Source organism: Schistocerca piceifrons, chromosome 3 (genome assembly GCF_021461385.2).
Source record: "Schistocerca piceifrons isolate TAMUIC-IGC-003096 chromosome 3, iqSchPice1.1, whole genome shotgun sequence".
NCBI classification, from domain to species: domain Eukaryota; kingdom Metazoa; phylum Arthropoda; class Insecta; order Orthoptera; family Acrididae; genus Schistocerca; species Schistocerca piceifrons.
Genome location: NC_060140.1, coordinates 830,275,461 through 830,295,015, shown reverse-complemented (window position 1 = coordinate 830,295,015; position 19,555 = coordinate 830,275,461). Strand labels below are relative to the sequence as shown.

General features: G+C 38.2%; 1 protein-coding gene across 1 annotated transcript in view; it reads left to right on the top strand.

The window, feature by feature from the left end:
- LOC124789100 (beta-1,3-glucan-binding protein-like) overlaps window positions 1–19,154 on the top strand; it is a 119,276-nt gene extending 100,122 nt beyond the window's left edge. Inside the window, exons 5-7 of the mRNA XM_047256388.1 lie at window positions 7,547–7,698; window positions 9,253–9,357; window positions 18,936–19,154. Coding sequence (XP_047112344.1) covers window positions 7,547–7,698; window positions 9,253–9,357; window positions 18,936–19,046 — 368 coding nt within the window. The 3' untranslated portion in view covers window positions 19,047–19,154. The remainder of the gene's footprint in view (window positions 1–7,546; window positions 7,699–9,252; window positions 9,358–18,935) is intronic.
- Window positions 19,155–19,555: the final 401 nt, after the last annotated feature.

The following is a 19,555-nucleotide window of genomic DNA, read 5'->3' as shown; positions in this document are numbered from 1 at the left end:
AAAAATGGAGATGAATGCAAAACAGTGAAATTTTGTAAAAAGTTATTAGATTGTAAATTGAACACATTAATGTTTTCTCTAATACAATCGAGATATCGCGATGAAGAGCGAACCTGTAACAAAGCTTACATACATTGAAAAATCATGGTGAGTTTAAAGAAAAGAATAAGCAGACATTTTCTGTAAAGTGAAGCATCAATATATTCTCAAAGAAAAGGGCGTTAAACTAATAGACACTAACAAATATACAATGAATGCAAAAGTTACATTTTTATGTTTCTCTCATGCTTGGAGCAGTCCAACAATCGCTGAAAAATTAAATGTTCTGGCGTGCGCGTAAGTACTTTTTAGCATTACACGGTTTACCGAAGCGTTTTGCTCGGTGATTACATGGTTTTTGACACTAAATAAAATATAACTTGCAGCAGTGCTACACGACACGTCTTAACAAATCGACGACCAAACGTAAAAAGGTTATGACGTCTCTAGAACATTTCTTAACAGACGATGGATTGCTCTTTCAAACGTTTCGCACCTTACTGATATCGAGCGCTGTGGCAATGATTTAAATATCTGCGCCCAGCAGGTCATAGTGTTTCTTCGAAATATTTTAACGCTGGACGTGCATCTTGGTGTAGGCGCACATTATAAAGTATTTCGTCTCTTTACACACGCGCTGTGATGCTTAATATCTTTACAACTACAGCCCGATGGCTGTTCCTTTCTTTTATGGTAAATATCTCACTTGCAAAGTATCTGAAATACAATAATACACTACTGGTCATTAAAATTGCTACACCACGAAGATGCCGTGCCACAGGCGCGAAATTTATCCGACAGGAAGAAGATGCTGTGATATGCAAATGATTAGCTTTTCAGAGCATTCACACGAGGTTGGCGCCGGTGGCGACACCTACAACGTGCTGGCATGAGGAAAGTTTCCAACCGATTTCTCATATACAAACAGCAGCTGACCGGCGTTGCCTGGTGAAACGTTGTTGTGATGCCTCGTGTAAGGAGGAGAAATGCGTACCATCACGTTTCCGACTTCGACAAAGGTCGGATTGTAGCCTATCGCGATTGCGGTTTATCGTATCGCGACATTGCTGCTCGCGTTGGTCAAGATCCAATGACTGTTAGCAGAATATGGAATCAGAGGGTTCAAGAGGGTAATACGGAACGCCGTGCTGGATCCCAACGACTTCGTATCACTAGCAGTCGAGATGACAGTATCTTATCCGCATGGCTTAACGGATCGTGCAGCCACGTCTCGATCCCTGAGTCAACAGTTGGGGACGTTTGCAAGACAACAACCATCTGCACGAACAGTTCGACGATGTTCGCAGCAGCATGGACTATCAGCTCGGCGTCTATGGCTGCGGTTACCCTTGCCGCTGCATCACAGACAGGAACGCCTGCGATGGTGTGCTCAACGACGAGCCTGGGTGCACGAATGGCAAAACGTCTTTTTTTCGTATGTATCCAGGTTCTGTTTACAGCATCATGATGGTCGCATCCGTGTTTGGCGACATCGCAGTGAACACACATTGGAAACGTGTATTCGTCATCGCCATACTGGCGTATAACCCGGCGTGATAGTATGGGGTGCCATTGGTTACACGTCTCGGTCACCTCTTGTCCGTATTGACGGCACTTTGAACAGTGGACGTTACATTTCAGATGTGTTACGACTCGTGGCTCTACCATCATTCGATCCCTGCGAAACCCTACATTTCAGCAGGATAATGCACGACCGCATGTTGCAGGTCCTGTACGGGCCTTTCTGGATACAGGAAATGTTCGACTGCTGCCCTGGCCAGCTCATTCTCCAGATCTCTCACCAACTGAAAACGTCTGGTCAATGGTGGCCGAGCAACTGGGTCGTCACAGTACGCCAGACACTACTCTTGATGAACTGCGGTATCGTGTTGAAGCTGCATGGGCAGCTGTACCTGTACATGCCATCCAAGCTCTGTTTGACTCAATGCCCAGGCGTATCAAGGCCGTTATTAAGGCCAGAGGTGGTTGTTCTGGGTACTGATTTGTCAGGATCCATGCACCCAAATTGCGTGAAAATGTAATCACATGTCAGTTCTAGCATAACATATTTGTCCAGTGAATACCCGTTTATCATCTGCATTTTTTCCTGGTGTAGCAATTTTAATGTCCACGCTCCATCTCGATCAGCACAATCCGTGTCTGTGCGCGCATCGGTCAAATAGCTGACTGGCACTGTTTCACTACGGTTGGATGCGACGCTACTACTGCTCGTTTCAACTCTGGAGTACATTTCCGTTTACCACCCGATTTCACTCGCACACTGTGTATTATCCATACCGCAGCAGAAGTGTGGCCGCAGGTAACCAGGAACATGTAGTCTCCTCTGACAACGAGCCACAGTTGATGCGCAATGGTCTTATCGTAGGAGACATGTGTAGCTTAATTTCTATAGTATCTTGCTTCGTCCAAAAGTTATTCTGTCCAAAATAAGGAACTCTCAACACATATGTTCTCAATTTCTGTCTAAATTTACTTTTACTCTTTACTGGACTTTTTCACGTCACTGGGTAAATGGTCAAACATCTTTATCTCCAAGTATCTCACTACTTTCTGCACTGTATCAAAACTGAGTAGAATCTTGTCTATAGTGTATTGGATCATATTATTTTTCTTTCTTTTCTGATATACAGGGTGATTCACGAAGATGTGCATATGTTTTAATATGTTATTCTACAAGTAAAACTACAGAAAGAAGTTAATATAAACATAAGTCCGCAAACGTTTAGTTACGGAGTTACGGCTAGTAAAAGAGATTTAGCCTGAAATTTAGGAACTTCGCCAATATGAAGCCATCGCAAAGCTGTACGACGTTAAAGTAAAGCACGATTTCGATTTATCTTGTTATCGGTCTGGTGAATCTAATAAAACACGTCCCAGACGTGTATCTGCAGTAGTTGTCCAGAACATCCAAAGAAGCAAAGACGTAATTTCGTAAAAATTTTAGTTTATTGACTACTTGGCCCAATTTGTTTATTAAATCCCAGATAACTGTACAAAGTGTTCAACAGAAGTTGTAGAGAGTTTAATTTTGGAATAACGATGGTAATAATATGAACTGAAACTGTATGAATGTGTCAGAAAATCTGCTTCTATTAATACCATAGCACGTGAATTGACGTCAAAGCAGAAAAAAAAGCTCAGTGTTGAGGAAATTGCATAGTGTACATACAATTTCACAATACATTCACAATAAATGTTAAAAAATGTCTCCACCGAGTTCAATGCATTTAGCTGCATGTGTTGTTGCTCGTTTCAGTTTCACAGGGTTGTTCTTAATTTCGTCTGCTGCACTCATAATGCGAGAAAGTAATGCCTCACGTGTATTGACTTTGTTCTCATAAACTGTCTTTTATCTATCCGCCGTATTGTCTGAGGCGCCTTGTCACGGTTCGCGAGGCTGCTCCCGTCGGAGGTTCGAGTCCTCCCTCGGGCGTGGGTGTGTGTGTGTGTCTTTACCGTAAGTTAGTTTAAGTTAGAATAAGTAGTGTGTAAGCTTATGGACCGATGATCTCAGCAGTTTGGTCCCATAGGACTTACCACAAATTTCCAATTTCCAGTTTCATCCATCCCCGTACACAAAAGTCCGTTGGTATTACATCGAGCGATCTGGGTGGCCACAGACGTGTAGCACAACGGCCAATCCATTTCTGGGGAAAATGTTCATTTATATGTATAGTAAAGGCATTGATGAAATGTGGAGGCGCGCCCTTATATTGAAAATACATTTGCAGTCAGGTAGCAAGTGAAACATCTTCGAGCAAGCGCGGCATTTCTTATTGAAGGAACTGTAAGTACGTCTCGCCAGTTAGACGTCCTAGGAAAATGAATGGTCCAGTAGTGTGTGTGTTGAGTATACCACACCACATTTTCGTGCTAAATCGCTGCTGGAAATTGCATGTGGGTTTGCTTCGGATCATACGTGCTCGCTATGTAAATAGTTTATACCATCTCGAGTAAATTGTGCCTCATCAGTAAATAAAAAGTATTTGTGTAACTGCCGATTAGTATTTAACCAATTGCACAACTCCAAGCAAAGGGCAGTATCTCTCGGATGTAAACGATGCACTTTATGTTTATGGAAAGGCTACAAATTATTGTACTTCAGTGTACGCCATACCTTAGATTGTACAATGCCTAATCGTTGAGAGATATGGTGGGTACTGGTACCCGGGCTACGTTCAACAGCGTCCATAATATCCTCATCATCGTCTTCACGTATCGAGCACTCGTACAGATTATGAACACTAGGTAGAGAACCTGTCTTCCGTAACATTCGAAATACTCCGCTAATGGTTCGTGCATTCGGAATCCGAGTTGGATAATGTACGCAATATTCTTTAACTGCAGAACCAGCATTACCGTCACATTTGCCATAAAGATACACCATATCGGCGTATTCCTCTGTTGTAAATTTGAAAGGTATCCCTATTTCATAAATAATCTACAAACTACAACAGTTACTACGTGGTTTCACTTAAATATACTGTTGTTATTATGTTCTTTCACTGAACAACACAGAAAACTAATTTGTTTCAAGATTGGGAAACGACTGAACCAACTCACTAACGGTTGCCAACAATGACATAAACGTTACTACATTCTTAATGGAAAGTAAACAAATTTACTTCGATAAAAATCTTTGCTTCACTGGATGTTCTGGAAAACTACTGCAGATACACGTCTGGGACCTGTTTTATTAGATTCATCAGACCAATAACAACAAGATAAATGGAAATCGTGCTTTACTTTAACCTCGCACAGTTTCGCGATGGCATCATATTAGCGAAGTTGCTAAATTTCAGGCAAAATCTTTTATTAGCTGTAACTCCGTAACTAAACACTTGCGGACCTATGTTTATATGAACTTTTTTCTTTAGTTTTACTTGTAGAATAACATATTAAAATATTTGCATATCTGGTGAACCACTTTGTATAAGTTATATGTAAACTGAATGACCTATGAATCAAAGACACCGCCAAAAGTAAATTAACGAGTTGTTTTGTGACAAGGATAACGTTCTGATACATCGTTAAATATATGTATGAAATAAAGTAATAAATACGCTCTTCTATTTAGTAATTCATGTATCTTCACCCTTTTGTTTCGGGAAGTGGTAGCGTACGGATGTTTGCTTGGACCCGTCGTACCAGCATGGTTAAAAATGTGTATTTTAACCATTCATTAAAAGTTGTTACAAAAGAAATATTTATTCGCACGCTTGTAAGTTCAACTCCTATCGGCTCATTATTTCGCTCGCCGCCGAGATCCTTCACGAAGAGGTTCGGTGCAGGCAACAATAGTTAACGCCGTATGAGGAGGAGCGTTCCTGCATCGACATTGTCACACTCAAGACTAAACACAATGGAATTAATGTGAAGGCAATGACTCAGACTTGATAGGCACCTGTTGAACTTGGTTTACTTACGCTACAAGTATTGTGCTTCGTGTGTTTAATAACTTATAGACACATCGATAATTTCAATGGCTGCGGTGATTATCTGGTACCGCACACTACTAGAAGCAGAAATACGTAATGCGAATTATGTTTATTTACCCTGAATGTAAATGATACTCAAGGACTGTTGATATTGATATCAGTTAAAGTTCACGCAAGAGTGTGCACAGATTCATAAATTACCTTCAAAATTTTGCTCAACTATTCTTTCCAATCAGTTTTTTTCAGTTATTCAAGAAATTATAACCCATTTCCACATCCCTATTCAACACCTGTTATGGTTGTTTGCAAACTGTCGTAGATTGTTGACAACAAACTTCATAAGGAAGTTAATGTTCGGTAAGGCCGTTCTCAGTACGGGCAATTATTGTTTAAACTGCTGTTCACAAGATGCTCTAGTCTGTTCACCACATATTAACCACATAACACGTGTCTGTGAACAAACACTTTCCCCCGTGAGGAGTTGATGTCACCACAAGAGATCAATGAGTCAACTTAGGAAAAGTGTGTGAGTTTTTTATAATTCATCTCCACTCTGCTATCATCCTTAGTGCAAAAGTAGCAGAACTTAGAAGTTTAAGGAGATCTGCAACATGCGAAATGCGGTTGTGGTTCGTATCAGAACAAACACTTAAAAATTTAGGTTATTCTTTTTTTATTAAATTTTGTTGATTTTCTCCCATGCATCTATTGTTAACGATCTGGTAAGACTTTGGTAGTAAAAAATTGCATATATTTTCTCTCCTCTAATTTCAATGACTGTGAATTTCTTTTATAACACTCTGACGACAGCAGCATTGTGCATAAGGGACGATGAATTGCATGACTATCACAAAACTCCTCAACGGAGCATCTCACCATTTAAAGTATCAGTTAACACTTTGCTGCCTGAAGGCGTGGCAGTCTACTCGCTACCTGTTAGATGTTTTATTAATTTCATATCGCACTTATCATTTTTAGTAGTATATCATCTCGTAATTCCCTCTGTCTTCTTCAAACATAGGTACACGTTTCTTGTAATTCAGTTACATAGAAACTGTAGATGTAATACTAAGAAAGCTGTTTTTAAACAAATTTATTTTTTCTGAAAATGCAGAAATTTTTTGTCATTCGTAAGAAATAGTAGACTATTGGGTTGAAATCAACGAATATATGTCAATAATGAACATGAACGAGCAAAAATTCGTAAAGTCTGTGCTGTATTGAATTATATTGGTTGCTTTACTGAATGTGTTACATATTATTACGCAAACGATTATGATGAAGACATACTCTCGGGTATTTCCGTACAATGTATCATCATCTACCGCCGGATATCTTATCTTCACCTTTTATCAGTGTCACACACTTCATTATCATTTGCTTAATCAGCTGCAGGTAAGTAAACATGGGAGAGAGGAAGTATTTTTCAGTGGACCTTAGTCCATGGATCTTTAAATTTCAATTACCTTCATGGGGTGATGTTGTCTTGAAGAAATTCTGACACATCATCAAAATATTTTTTACACTTGTTGTACTCGTGACGCAAAGTTCTACACAAGGAAAGGAAAGAAATGTTTTACATATTAAAAAGTTCCCTTTCTCAGATTTTCAACAGTTGTGCGAGAGTCTAAGAAAAAATTCTTCTCATACAGTTTGAGTAGTTATCACAACTGAATTTTTATTTTATTTTAGCAGAGATAACCTACTCCTATTGAAATGATCAGCCTCCATTACCGCTGTAGAAGTGAAACAGAGTCTATTGTATATGACATACGAAAAAGTCTGCTATTTAAGTACGGCTATTTGACATTTCAAACTATATAATACCACATTTATGTTCTTTGTGATAAAATTCTAGTGACACTTGCATTCTGAAGCTAATATTGTTGTATTGTACTGTATTATAATGTACATTTAATATGTATTTATTTCACACACTTTTTTTAGAAGTCAAATACCTTCATTCAGTCGTTTCGTTTTGTCATATCACTACTCCATGTTCGTACCATTATTTCAGCTTTTAGTGGGTTTTTCTCTGTAATTTACAGACTACATGAAGTTCAGTATTGATGGTACCGAAATAGGAACGGTTACTCCTACAGATGAAGGTTTCTGGAGCTATGGAGGATTTAATACAGATCTACCAGCGGCTGAGAACCCATGGAGATACGCTACTAAAATGGCTCCTTTCGATCAAGAGGTAAGACACAATAAATTTCTGGCTTCGCCTCTTTTTGTGAGGCATGCACTAAGTTCACATTTAAGGTTCTTACAACCCTATGATACTTATCTAGCAATTAGTCTTTCAGTAGCTTCTCAAACTGGTCTTTGACTATACATAAGACTAAATCATTCGAGGCGAAATTTGAACACTCTTTGTGGTCCACAGTATGTGGCATTACAATGAAGAAGGAATGTAGAAAATATATCTCTGTGTATCAAAGGAAACATCACTGAAGTTATAAATATGCAACTTCTTAGACTATAGAAAGAGTCAGTCAGACACGGAAACAGTAATAGTGAAGGGAAATGTCGTTCAAAGATTATGCAGTATTTTGTTCATATGTGAGGAACAGAAGCTATAACTTCAGTTCCACGCTTCCTAAGCAGTCGACAGATATACTGCAATGTAAATTACATCAAGTATATATTTCAAATAGCTTTACGTTTCAGTAAAAGATAGTAAATTACGATGCTCAAGTTTTATCTGTAGACATCCTGCTATCCACTGAAAACGCAAAGAAGAATAAGCAATCTGAAATGTGGTGAATAAGTGACTGAGCATAGCGGCAAATGATAAACGTGATGTGTGGCATTTACTTTCACGAACAGGTAATAACAGAGCTGAAAAAGAAACAGATATACTGCAATGTAAATTACATCAAGTATATATTTCAAATAGCTTTACGTTTCAGTAAAAGATAGTAAATTACGATGCTCAAGTTTTATCTGTAGACATCCTGCTATCCACTGAAAACGCAAAGAAGAATAAGCAATCTGAAATGTGGTGAATAAGTGACTGAGCATAGCGGCAAATGATAAACGTGATGTGTGGCATTTACTTTCACGAACAGGTAATAACAGAGCTGAAAAAGAAACAGGAGCGAAAAGATTCTGAAGAAAATATAGTTTCCTTGCGAGGAAAGCAGTACACAAGATATTTAGGCGACAGATATTGCTAATCTGTCTCACACTATATCAAGAGGAACTGCCTGAAAGATCCCTGAAAATATAGAAGTTCACATATTGCTGCAGATTCCTTTGCTGAGACCAAGATCATGGCAGAGTTTTGAAATTTGTTCTAACACTTCTTACGTTCATTCAAAGATATTACTATACTTCACTAAAGAAAAGATGGAATGTTTTCACATATACGTTGCATTTGTAGGTTTTGCGTTTTTCGTCGTGCATACGAGAGACTTACGTCCTTCTTTTATCAGACAAACATGTGCTGTCGTGTCTAATCTTATTACTGGAATTACTTATGAACAGAAGTATTTCATTAGGGTCTGAGAATATTCAAGAACATTAACAAACATAAATATATAGAAGCAGTAATAAATATAAAATTCATCCATAATATATTATTTCCACAACTTGCATAGGCGAATATACGAGCCAATCACATATAAAAATACGGTTTTTATAAATGTTTTGTGGCACGGTAACTATTTTAGATTTATATTTCTAAGTCATTTAGTTGTGACCTTCATTTTTATGATAGCACATACTCAGTTGTATAAAATGTTTTCAGTACTACATCATCATTAACCTGGCTATTGGAGGAACAAACGGGTACTTCCCTGACTACGCACTGAATGCTGGAGGAAACAAACCATGGATCAATACGTCACCCACGGTAAGACGTATTTTTTAATAATGTGCATTGTAATAGGGTTATCTAGTGCGCAAATTTCTCCCAACAGTGGAAGATGGCAAGCCATACATTCATGAAACCTTGTGTGCTAATGTCAGAGATGAAAGATTTTATCATTACATCAAACATTATGCACATACAGATCACTGACATTATTTTTATGACTTGAAAATGTTGGCTTCGAAAAGTCACAGCCACCATGTAAAGGTTTACAAACGTGAGTTTGTAGCAGACAGTAATTCTTTATCCCTCATCCAGGCGGTAACAAACACTCCACGATTACCACGAGCGAAACGTCAGCAACTGTCCATTTCGCTGATGCCTGAAATTTATGTAATTTTTTAATTAGTATTCTGTTTCCACTAGAAGAAAAAGGACGGTTAGAGTTTACCATCCCGTCGACGTCGAGGTCATAGTGACAGAGCACAAGCTCGGACTTCGAAAATATGGGGACAGGAAATCGGCCGTGGTAGTTTTCAAAGGAACCATCCCTGTATTTGCTTGGAGCGATTTAGGGTAATCACGGAAAACTTAAATCTGGATGGTCGAACGGGGGTTTTGAACCATTGTCCTCCAGAATGCGAGTCCAGGGTGCTGATCACTGTGTCACCTCGCCCATTGTTTCCTCCAGAGAACATTATTTTTGAATGTATGAAAGAGTTCGTCTAATTACTAAGTTCATGTATCTCAAGGCGAGATGCTTTTAAATACTGTCTCGAAATCTTGCAGGAAATCCAAATGGGCTCTACTTGTATGATAAGTGCACCAGCGGCAAAACACAATCAGTACCTTCACTGCGTGATGGCAATGTTAATTGCATTGATAACGGTACTACTAAAGCAGACTTACTGAAAACATTTTGCCAAAATTCCTTCACCAAACAAGACGAAGTAAATATTCCATAAATCGAATCAAGAACAAGTTCTAACACATATAACTTAGACGTAGATATACTCGGTATAGCCAAGTAGCTTAAATCAATTAATAAAGGCCAGGCGTCGCATCCAGATTGTACACCGGTCAGGTTCCTGGCGGAGTATGCTGATACAGTAGCTCGCTTGTAGAAAGATTCGGGAACATACCTTCACCGAGGAGTCAAGCAGTATATTGCTCCCTCCTATGTATATCTCGCGAAGAGACCATGAGGATAAAATCAGAGAGATTAGAGCCCACACAGAGGCACACCGACAATCTTTCTTTCCACGAACAGTACGAGACTGGAATAGAAGGGAGAACCGATAGAGGTACTCAAAGTACCCTCCGCCACACACCGTCAGGTGGCTTGCGGAGTATGGATGTAGATTTAGATGTAGATCTGTAACCAAAGATTGGAAAGTTGCACAGGTGACACGCAAGAAAGGAAATAGGAGCAATACGTTAAGTTACAGACCCATATCACTAACGTCGATTTGCAATAGGATTTTGGAACATATACTGTGCTCGAACATTATGATTTACCTCGAAAAAAAAAGAACTTAGCCAAGGGTAGCCACACAGCTTCTGAATATGGAGTACAGTCTCAGTTGTGCGACTGAATTGGTGATTTCATGTCAGAAAGGTCGCAGTTCGAAATAACTGACGGGAAGTCATCGAATAAAACCAAAGTGATACCTGGCGTTCCCCAAAGGAAGTGTTACAGCCCCTCTGTTGTTCCTAACTGATATAAACGATTTAAGAGTCAATTAGAGCAGCACTCTTTAGATTGTTTAGAGATAATGGTGTCATTTACCGTCATCAGATGATCAAAACAAATTTCAAAACGATTTAGATAAGATATCTGCATGGTGCGAAAAGCGGCAATTCCCTCTAAATAATGAAAAGTGAGAAGTCATCTACGTGAGTACTGAAAGTGTAGCGGTAACACAGGTCGCCTTAAACGACAGTCGATGCTAACGTTATACCTCGACGAGGAATTTTTAAGAAGTAGTGACCGTGAGATAACCTAATCCAAACAGAACAATCAAACTGGGATTCGTTTCCGAAACACTCCAGCAGAGTATAAGTAACAGTAAACAAGTAGGTCAGGGAACAGACGTACTTCCAGCGCAACAGCAAGTTATAGCATTACATATTAATATCGGTCAGCAGCCTAATTAGGCATTCTTGTGTCAAGCAATATAATAAAGCAGAAGGCAGTGTTAAGGCTAACCTAACCTTCCTTGAGAACACTAAACTCTTTTCTTGTATCTATTCACACTACGACATAGTAACCTAACCTTGCAGATAAATTCTTTATTCTTTACTCGGCCGTAGATCATTTCAGAAAACGATATTTGACACTTCATGTGTACATAAATCTCAAATATAAATAGCTAATTACAAAAAGATGGTACACATGGATGTATTTTATAGAATTTTCACAGAAAATGTCATTAAAGCACATAATAAAAAATGTATACTGACACACTATTTAATTTTTTACCTCAAGATATTCATTAACACTGTAAGGGCAAATATTGATCAGATGTCTTTTTAATTTTATTTTAAAAAGAGACATACTCTCTATCACCTTTACACATTGTGGTAAACTGTTGTACAGTATGCGACCAGCATTTACAGGTTCTTTGTCTGTTAATTTTAGCCGACTGTCTTCTATATTATAATAATTTTTATTCTTGTATTATGTTCATGATATTCTCTGTTTAGCAATGCAGTGCAGTTAATTTTTAAGTGGATAATTGTTTGTGATGCTACTGTTAAAATTTTGAGCTCCATGAATTTATTGCTGCAGGATTCTCTAGTTGATACTTTCGCGAAGCATCGTAGGGCTCTCTTTTGTAATCGTAATATCCTTTGTGCACGTTTGCAGCATTTCCCCAAGCCAGGATGCTATATGAGAGGTGTGAATGGACTGGTCCATAGTACATTGTTTATAGTGTGTATCTGTTTACTGACTCTGATATTTTTCTCATCAGAAATATGCTTGAACTTATTTGGCTGCACGTTATTTATTTGATGTTCCCATGTCATATACATAGCCACTGTTACACCTAGAAATTTATAGCTGTCTGTCTCAAGTTCTAGGTCTCCAAGCCTGACTGTGATATTACCCAAAGCGTGTTTTTTATTTGCATGTATCTGCATTATGTTGTTTTGTTTCCATTTATAATGAGATTGTTTTCCCTGAAATAATTATTTCCACTTTTCGTATTTAGCGAAGCCTTCTCTTGCAAGTCATCTGTTGTAGAACTGGTAACAACAAATGAAGTGGCATCTGCATACATGACTACATTATCAGATACTGATTTGGTCATATCATTGACATACAAAATGAAAAGTAGTGGACCAAGGATGGATCCTTAAGGAACGTATTTTACAATTTCATTTACAGAGTGCTAAATATAAACGATTTAGTGGAACACTGGTGGCCTAATTTGCAGTTACTGATAACATGATGACGATGCAGTCATGGCAGTACTGTTGGCCCTGCCCTGTCACTGATCTTCTTGGCGTCAGAATTATATTTTTATAGGGCCAAAACCATGCCATGATAATGGCATCACCAAATGCAGCATCCGAGGCTCATGAATATTGCCCTTAAGCTCTTCTGACCTCAAAATTCCAAAAATATGACCCACAATGGTCCGCTACCGCTAACGAGACGTGAACCACAGCACTGCTCAGCCCAGACTCGTTACCCTTCACAAAGGACGAGTTTCCACTTGCTCGACAACAACATCTTTTCCACTCTGCCAGGCTACTTCCTTAGCTGCGGGGCTTCCCCGCATCTTCTACATTCAACCCTACGTTCCCTAACTATGGACCAAGTCATTTACAGTACATCATATAACAATCATTCAATTAGTTATTTAAATCCATAAGCATAATTTAAACAACATCGTTCAAAACTTCATATAATTAAAATATGTATACATTGTCAAAGAATTTCCATAACAGATACAACATTCTACATAAGCAACACTACAAACGCACATAGAAAATCGATACAGATACAAAATAGGTAGAAAATGGGTGTCACAAAAGGAATCCGCAAAATTTCGGTTACACGATAAATGACAAATCTAAATTCAGCTGAATACGTAGGGACTACAGTTACGAATAACTTGAACTGGAACAGTCACACAGATAAAATTGTGGGAAAAGAAAACAAAAGACTACGATTTAATGGCAAAACAGTTACAAGACACAATAAGTCTGCTAAAGAGACTGCCTTCACTACTGGTCCGTCCTCTGCTGAAGTATTGCTGCGTAGTGTGGGATCCGCATGATACAGGATTGACGGACGGTATAGATTAAGTGCAAAGAAGTTACTATCGAGAAATATCGGAGAGAATGCCACTATTATGATACGCGAATTGAGGTAGCAGTTATAAAAAAAAGTGTTTTTCGCTGCAGCGGGACCTTCCCATAAAATTTCTATCACCAACTTGCTCCTCCAAAGCGAAAATATTTTGTTGGTGCCCGCCTGCATGGGGAGAAATGATCATTGTAATACAGTAAGAGGAATCAGAGTCAACACAGAAAGATTTAAGTGTTCGTTTCTCCAATGATCTGTTCGAGAGTGGCATGGTAGAGGAATAGCTTGAAGGTGGTTCGATGAATCCACTGCCAGGAACTTAATTGTGAATTGCCGAGAAGTCACCTAGATGTTGATAATAAGCAGATGTTATTTACACAGATGTAAACCTGAGATCTTGTAAAGAATCGAACTCTCATGTATAAAATAGCTTCAGACCTCTGATTACTTTACAAATGAGTTAATATATTAAATGAGTATTTGACGAAACAATGTAAGCGAGGAAAAGTTTAGGAAAGGTTTGAAATTACGTTTAAAGATTGCTGGAAGACGCTAAGTGGACTCATTATGGAACACAGGGTGAGTGTAGTCTGGGTAATTTGTACTCCATTTTAAGCAAAACCTAGTTTCTCGAGCATCTCAAAGTTTATGACGTCATATCTCATACAATGACGTAATTTCGCGGTTCATTCAGTGGTATATGTGGGTACTGCCTGAAAAATGTGGTACGATTAGAATTACTAATAAGAAAATAATAAATTACAATTTCACGCCTTATGCGGTAGTTTCATAGTACGAACAGTGAAAATGTAGCTTTTTTCCTTTCATAATTTTGCAGGGGAAGTCAGCGAGAATATGTTTTGTAAAGGCTGGAAATGACGTATTAAGATTATTACAAATCACAAAGCGCTCTCAGTGTCAAATACTCTCAAGCACTCATTAGTTCGTGTGAATAAAGAGCCAGTTGTGTTTCTGAAGAAAGATACTTTCTGAATCCGTGCTGACTGTATGCCAGTAGATCGTTTTCTTTGAGGTAGTTCATAATGTTCAAACGCAGTATATGTTCCAAGAGAACACTGCGACTCGATGTCAGTGATATGAGCCTGAAATTCAGCAGATTACTTCTATTTCCTACCTCTCGTAATTGTTTGACCCGCGCAACGTTCCAGTCCTTAGGTATGGACCTTTTGTCGAGCAAGCGGTTGTATATGATCGATAAGTATGGAGCTACTACATCAGCACACTCTAAAAGGAACCTAGATGGTTTGCAATGTGGACCAGAAGACTTGCCTTTATTAAGTGAATGAAGTCACTTCTACTTCTAAGTTGCTTATGTTGGCAGCTGTTCTTCATTCGCACTCTGGGATATTTGCTTCTTCTTCTTTGATGAAGCAAGTAATTCCGCTTTAGTGTCACTGTCATAGACAAAATTACCATCGCTGTTACGCAGTGAAAGTACTACTTGTACCTTGCCACTGGTGTACTTTCTATAGGACCGGAATCTCTTTGGATTTTCTGGCAGATTTAGAGACAGATTTTCGTTATGGAAACTATTTAAAGCATCTTGCATTGAAGTCCACGCATCATTTCGAGCTTGTGTAAAACACCGTCAATCTAGGGGATTTCACGTTCTTTAAATGTGGAATGTTTTTGTCGTTGCTTCCGCAAATAGTGCTCTGACCTGTTTGTGTACTGCCAGTTCTGTCTCTTGTAAATTTGGTCATATATTAATCCATTAAGTGCCATGATCCCCATTTGGGGATATGTCTTTGTAACGGAAATTTTGCAATTCTAATAATGCTGGCAGCGCATGCTACCATTTCGCATTGTTGTCTACACCTATGTCGAGTGCTTGCATTGAAGTTTCGTCAGTTGTTGTTAAACGAGTGAGTTGTACACTTTTATTTCTGTGAAGAAGCTACATTTTTCAGCGTTACAAGAGTTGCACGTTTTCGAAACAGTGTAAGTTATATGATTATGTAAATAACTTCCAATATCTGTGTACAGTCATGTTCTGTAATGGTTTGAGAAGATGTTTATCGATCATTTATTTCAAAGACCTATTTCATTTCTGCATGACACGTGTCTGGCCTTCGATCCCCATTTGGGGCTCATGGCAGTTTCAACGTAAAACTTTATTTTGCTTTTATTTGCTCCTTGGACACAATGAGTCGTTATGAAGCACTTCCTATAATGGGAATTGAAGGAATTGTTAATGACCCGTACTTCATGGCTTATTTTGGTGATCATAGTGATGTGAATGAGACCATTGACGTTGTCGAGTTCCCTCCAAATCGTGTAGATGAGATGTCTGACTGTGAAGATATCGACGAATATATATTTGAAAACACATCTGATGTGCCAGGTTCCTTGGAAATTCATATCAGTGGAGAAAAGGAAATTGAGGAACATGAAGGCCAACGAAAGAAAGAAGTGAAAGCTATTATCACTTCTAATTGGACAACATAAGTTACGACTTACTCCTAAACCTATCCTGAAACTGCAGAAATTGAACAGCGAAAATCTAGTTTGATAGCAGCACTAAAAGGAAAATCTGCTGTTGAGTGCTTTGAAGAAATTTTTGATGAACTATTATTGAAATTGATTGTCAATGAAAGTATACGATATGCTACGCAGAACAATAATCCGATCTATGAGTTATACAATGGAGGCCTAAAAAAGTTCATAGGTATACTACTCTTCACTGGATATAATGCTCTTCCACAGGAAATGCTATACTGGAATGAAGGTGAAGACTTTAATATAAGATGTGTACGACAGTGCATGAGTAGCAACAGATATCTGGAATAAAACGCTACCTCCATTTCAATGATAACACACATCTGAACAGAATCCCACCTGACAAAAGGGATAAACTTTTTAAAATTCGTCCGTTGTTAGATTTACTGAATAATAATTTCATGACATTTCAAGTTTTTTCCAACAGTCTGAGGTTTTATGAGCAAATGGTACGATATTATGGACACCATTACCTGAAACAGTTCATTCGCGGGAAACCAGTGAGGCACGGATTCAAACAGTGGGCCACGTGCTGGTCTCAAAGCGGCTTCTGTTACCATATGTCACTCTATGAAGAAAAATCGAAGGATACAAGTGATGTATCAGTTCTGGGACTTGACAGATCAGTTGCGTTGAATATGATTTCATTTCTGCAGACTCTTGAACTTCACAAAATACATTTTCATAAATTTTTCACGAGCTTCCGTTTGATGAAAGAGCTCTCAGAAATGAGAGTACAGGCAACTGGAACTGCCTTTATGAACCGAATGAATAACTGTCCAATAGAACCTGAGAACAGTATGAAGAAGAAATGGAGCATACGACTATAGATTGACAGGAATACGGAGATAATGGCAGGAATGTGGAAACCGTGTAAAGCTCTTGTTAAACCATGAGACAGTGCGTCCAGTAAGCCAAGTAAAGGGATGGAGCAGAGCTGACAACAAAGCTCTGCAAGTTCCACAGCCAAGAATGATTTCAGAATATAACAGTCATATGGGAGGTGTGGGCAAACTGGACAGGAATGTGTAGAAATATCGTGCGAGAATTGAAGGTAAGAAATGGTACTTATCATTTTCACCAATGCATTAGATCTAGCGTTGGTCACACGTACGTCATCTATTGCCTCTCGAATGAAAATATTCCACTGCTTCAATTCTGGAGGATGGTGGCAAGGGAATATCTTCTTCAATCTTCTGTTGCTTCTGATCCGAAAAGGGCAGGACACCCATCATACCCAAAACCGTCCCTTTCACGTATTCCAATTGAATTCAGGACTTCTGGAAACTGACATGTGATCGAACGCGCAACACTGGGGAAACAAAGAAAATATGCAATTTGCAAGAAAAATGTGAGGAAGCAGTGTTCTGTATGCAATGTGGGACTCCATATTGAGTGTTTTGTTGTCTGGCACAAAAAATAAAAGAAAATGTATAAAGAGATCGATTAATATGAATCATCTGTTTCAAGGTTATTGAATTTTTTTTGTCTTATATTCCTTTTTCTCGTCTCTGTGCCAATCTAACAACACTGAAATAAACATAGATGGAAGAAAAAAATTGGCAGTTAATTTTTCTTTAGCATAAAAAAGTTACTGAAACTGATTTTAACCAAACTTCGCAGTCTGTATTCCTATGCTCATTCTAACATGTTGTGGGTATAACACGCACAACAATTATAATAGAAGACGAAAGATTTAAAAGGAGAAAAAAAACTTACAAGGGATGGTATTGGTGAGAAAGAAGTACGTGTTGCAAAGTGGCCAACCTCACTTTTTGTTTCCTTTCCAAACGCGCTAGGAGCGTAAGTCCAGGTTCTCATTCAAATGAGTAAAAAATAGGCAAAGTTTGGAATTTGTTTTTTGAGACAATGAAAAGACTTACAGAGGATCTGTTTTAGAATTATGATTGATCATACTTTGAACTTCATTTTAGATTTTCAATACAAAAAAAGCAATATGGCGCCCATAATTATGGTTTGATCAAGGGCCTGCAAGTTTTAAGTAAGCAGACTATGAGCAATTTAGCTCGTCAGGAGTTATCTGAAATCAAAAATGGGAAACATGAGTCGATATTATGTTAAGGTTACGTGAGTTTATAACTAACTACAATGAGATGACCTTAAATTTAACGATGTGGTGCTAACTCGAACTTTGAGTTCGATTTTTGAGGATTTCTTTGATTCCTTATGGCTTCGCAGAAAATAGTTACTATTAACAAATTTCATATATTATTAGTATGAGCTCCCAAGAAAAGCGTTTGCTTTTCAGTAGTCAAAGGTAGAATTTAATAGGTAGAACACTTTTTATTTAATACTGCAAGCAGTTTTGAAAACTCTTTTCTCGAGAAAAACCTGTATAAATTTTAGGAAAAACTTCTATGTGTATTATTAGTTCAATTTTCATAAAAACCACAAATTATTGTATATTTTTGATGTCGTTGAACACAAATCTCAAGTTGGATTTTCAAAATTCAATACGGCTAATCCAAATAGGCTCACAAAAAATTATGTATTGGCCACTTTTGACAAAAATTACTTACGTTTAGTCTGCAAGACCATTTTGAATGAGAACCTGGACTTAATTTCACAATTTTTTTATAATTTTTTTTCTCGTTTTAGCATGTACATCGTTTTTGACCTTCATTTTTGATAGAACTGTGCATAAATCTCGTTTATAGTCACTCTATTGGTGATTTTTAATTTTATCTCGTACTTAGTAACTAAGTAAATTACACTGTTCGATTCTGTGCACTGTATTTGAGCTTTGTTTGTTTATTTCCAGGCTCTTACGGACTTCTGGAACGGGCGTGACAGGTGGCTGCCCACGTGGAATCTCGAAGAAGGGGGTGCTTCTTCCCTCCAGGTTGATTACGTCCGAGTCTGGGCTCTCTAATAATACTGAGTGCAAAACTCACACAACATTCAGTGTAACTGATTCAGGGTTTGATAAACACTCTGAAGGATTCATTATGCAGCAAAATTATCAATTTGTTTTTCAAATTTTCAGGAACCAACAATACTTTCTAATCCAATCTGTTGCAAATAAAGGTTTTTAAAGGCAAGAAGATTATATACTCAACTCGTTAATAATGTGAAGGGAAACTGTGTTTTGTGATGCTGAATTTTCCTTTACTTAATGTGTCATTCATTACAGCTCATGAATTCAGCTCACAAAATATGAGGACAGGCTGCCACTCACATGCAGTAAAATCGTGGATTTAATTTCGTTCATCAGATTAGATGATTCAGGAAAGTCTGCAGCTGTGTCACTGATGATTTAAATAACGAAAACTGCGCCAGTTACTTATACTTTGATGCTTAGCACAGCGCGCTTCGAGGATTTATTCTCATTTTCAAGTGCATATGTTTACATGAATAAGTTTGGTGTTGTTTGCATGTGTG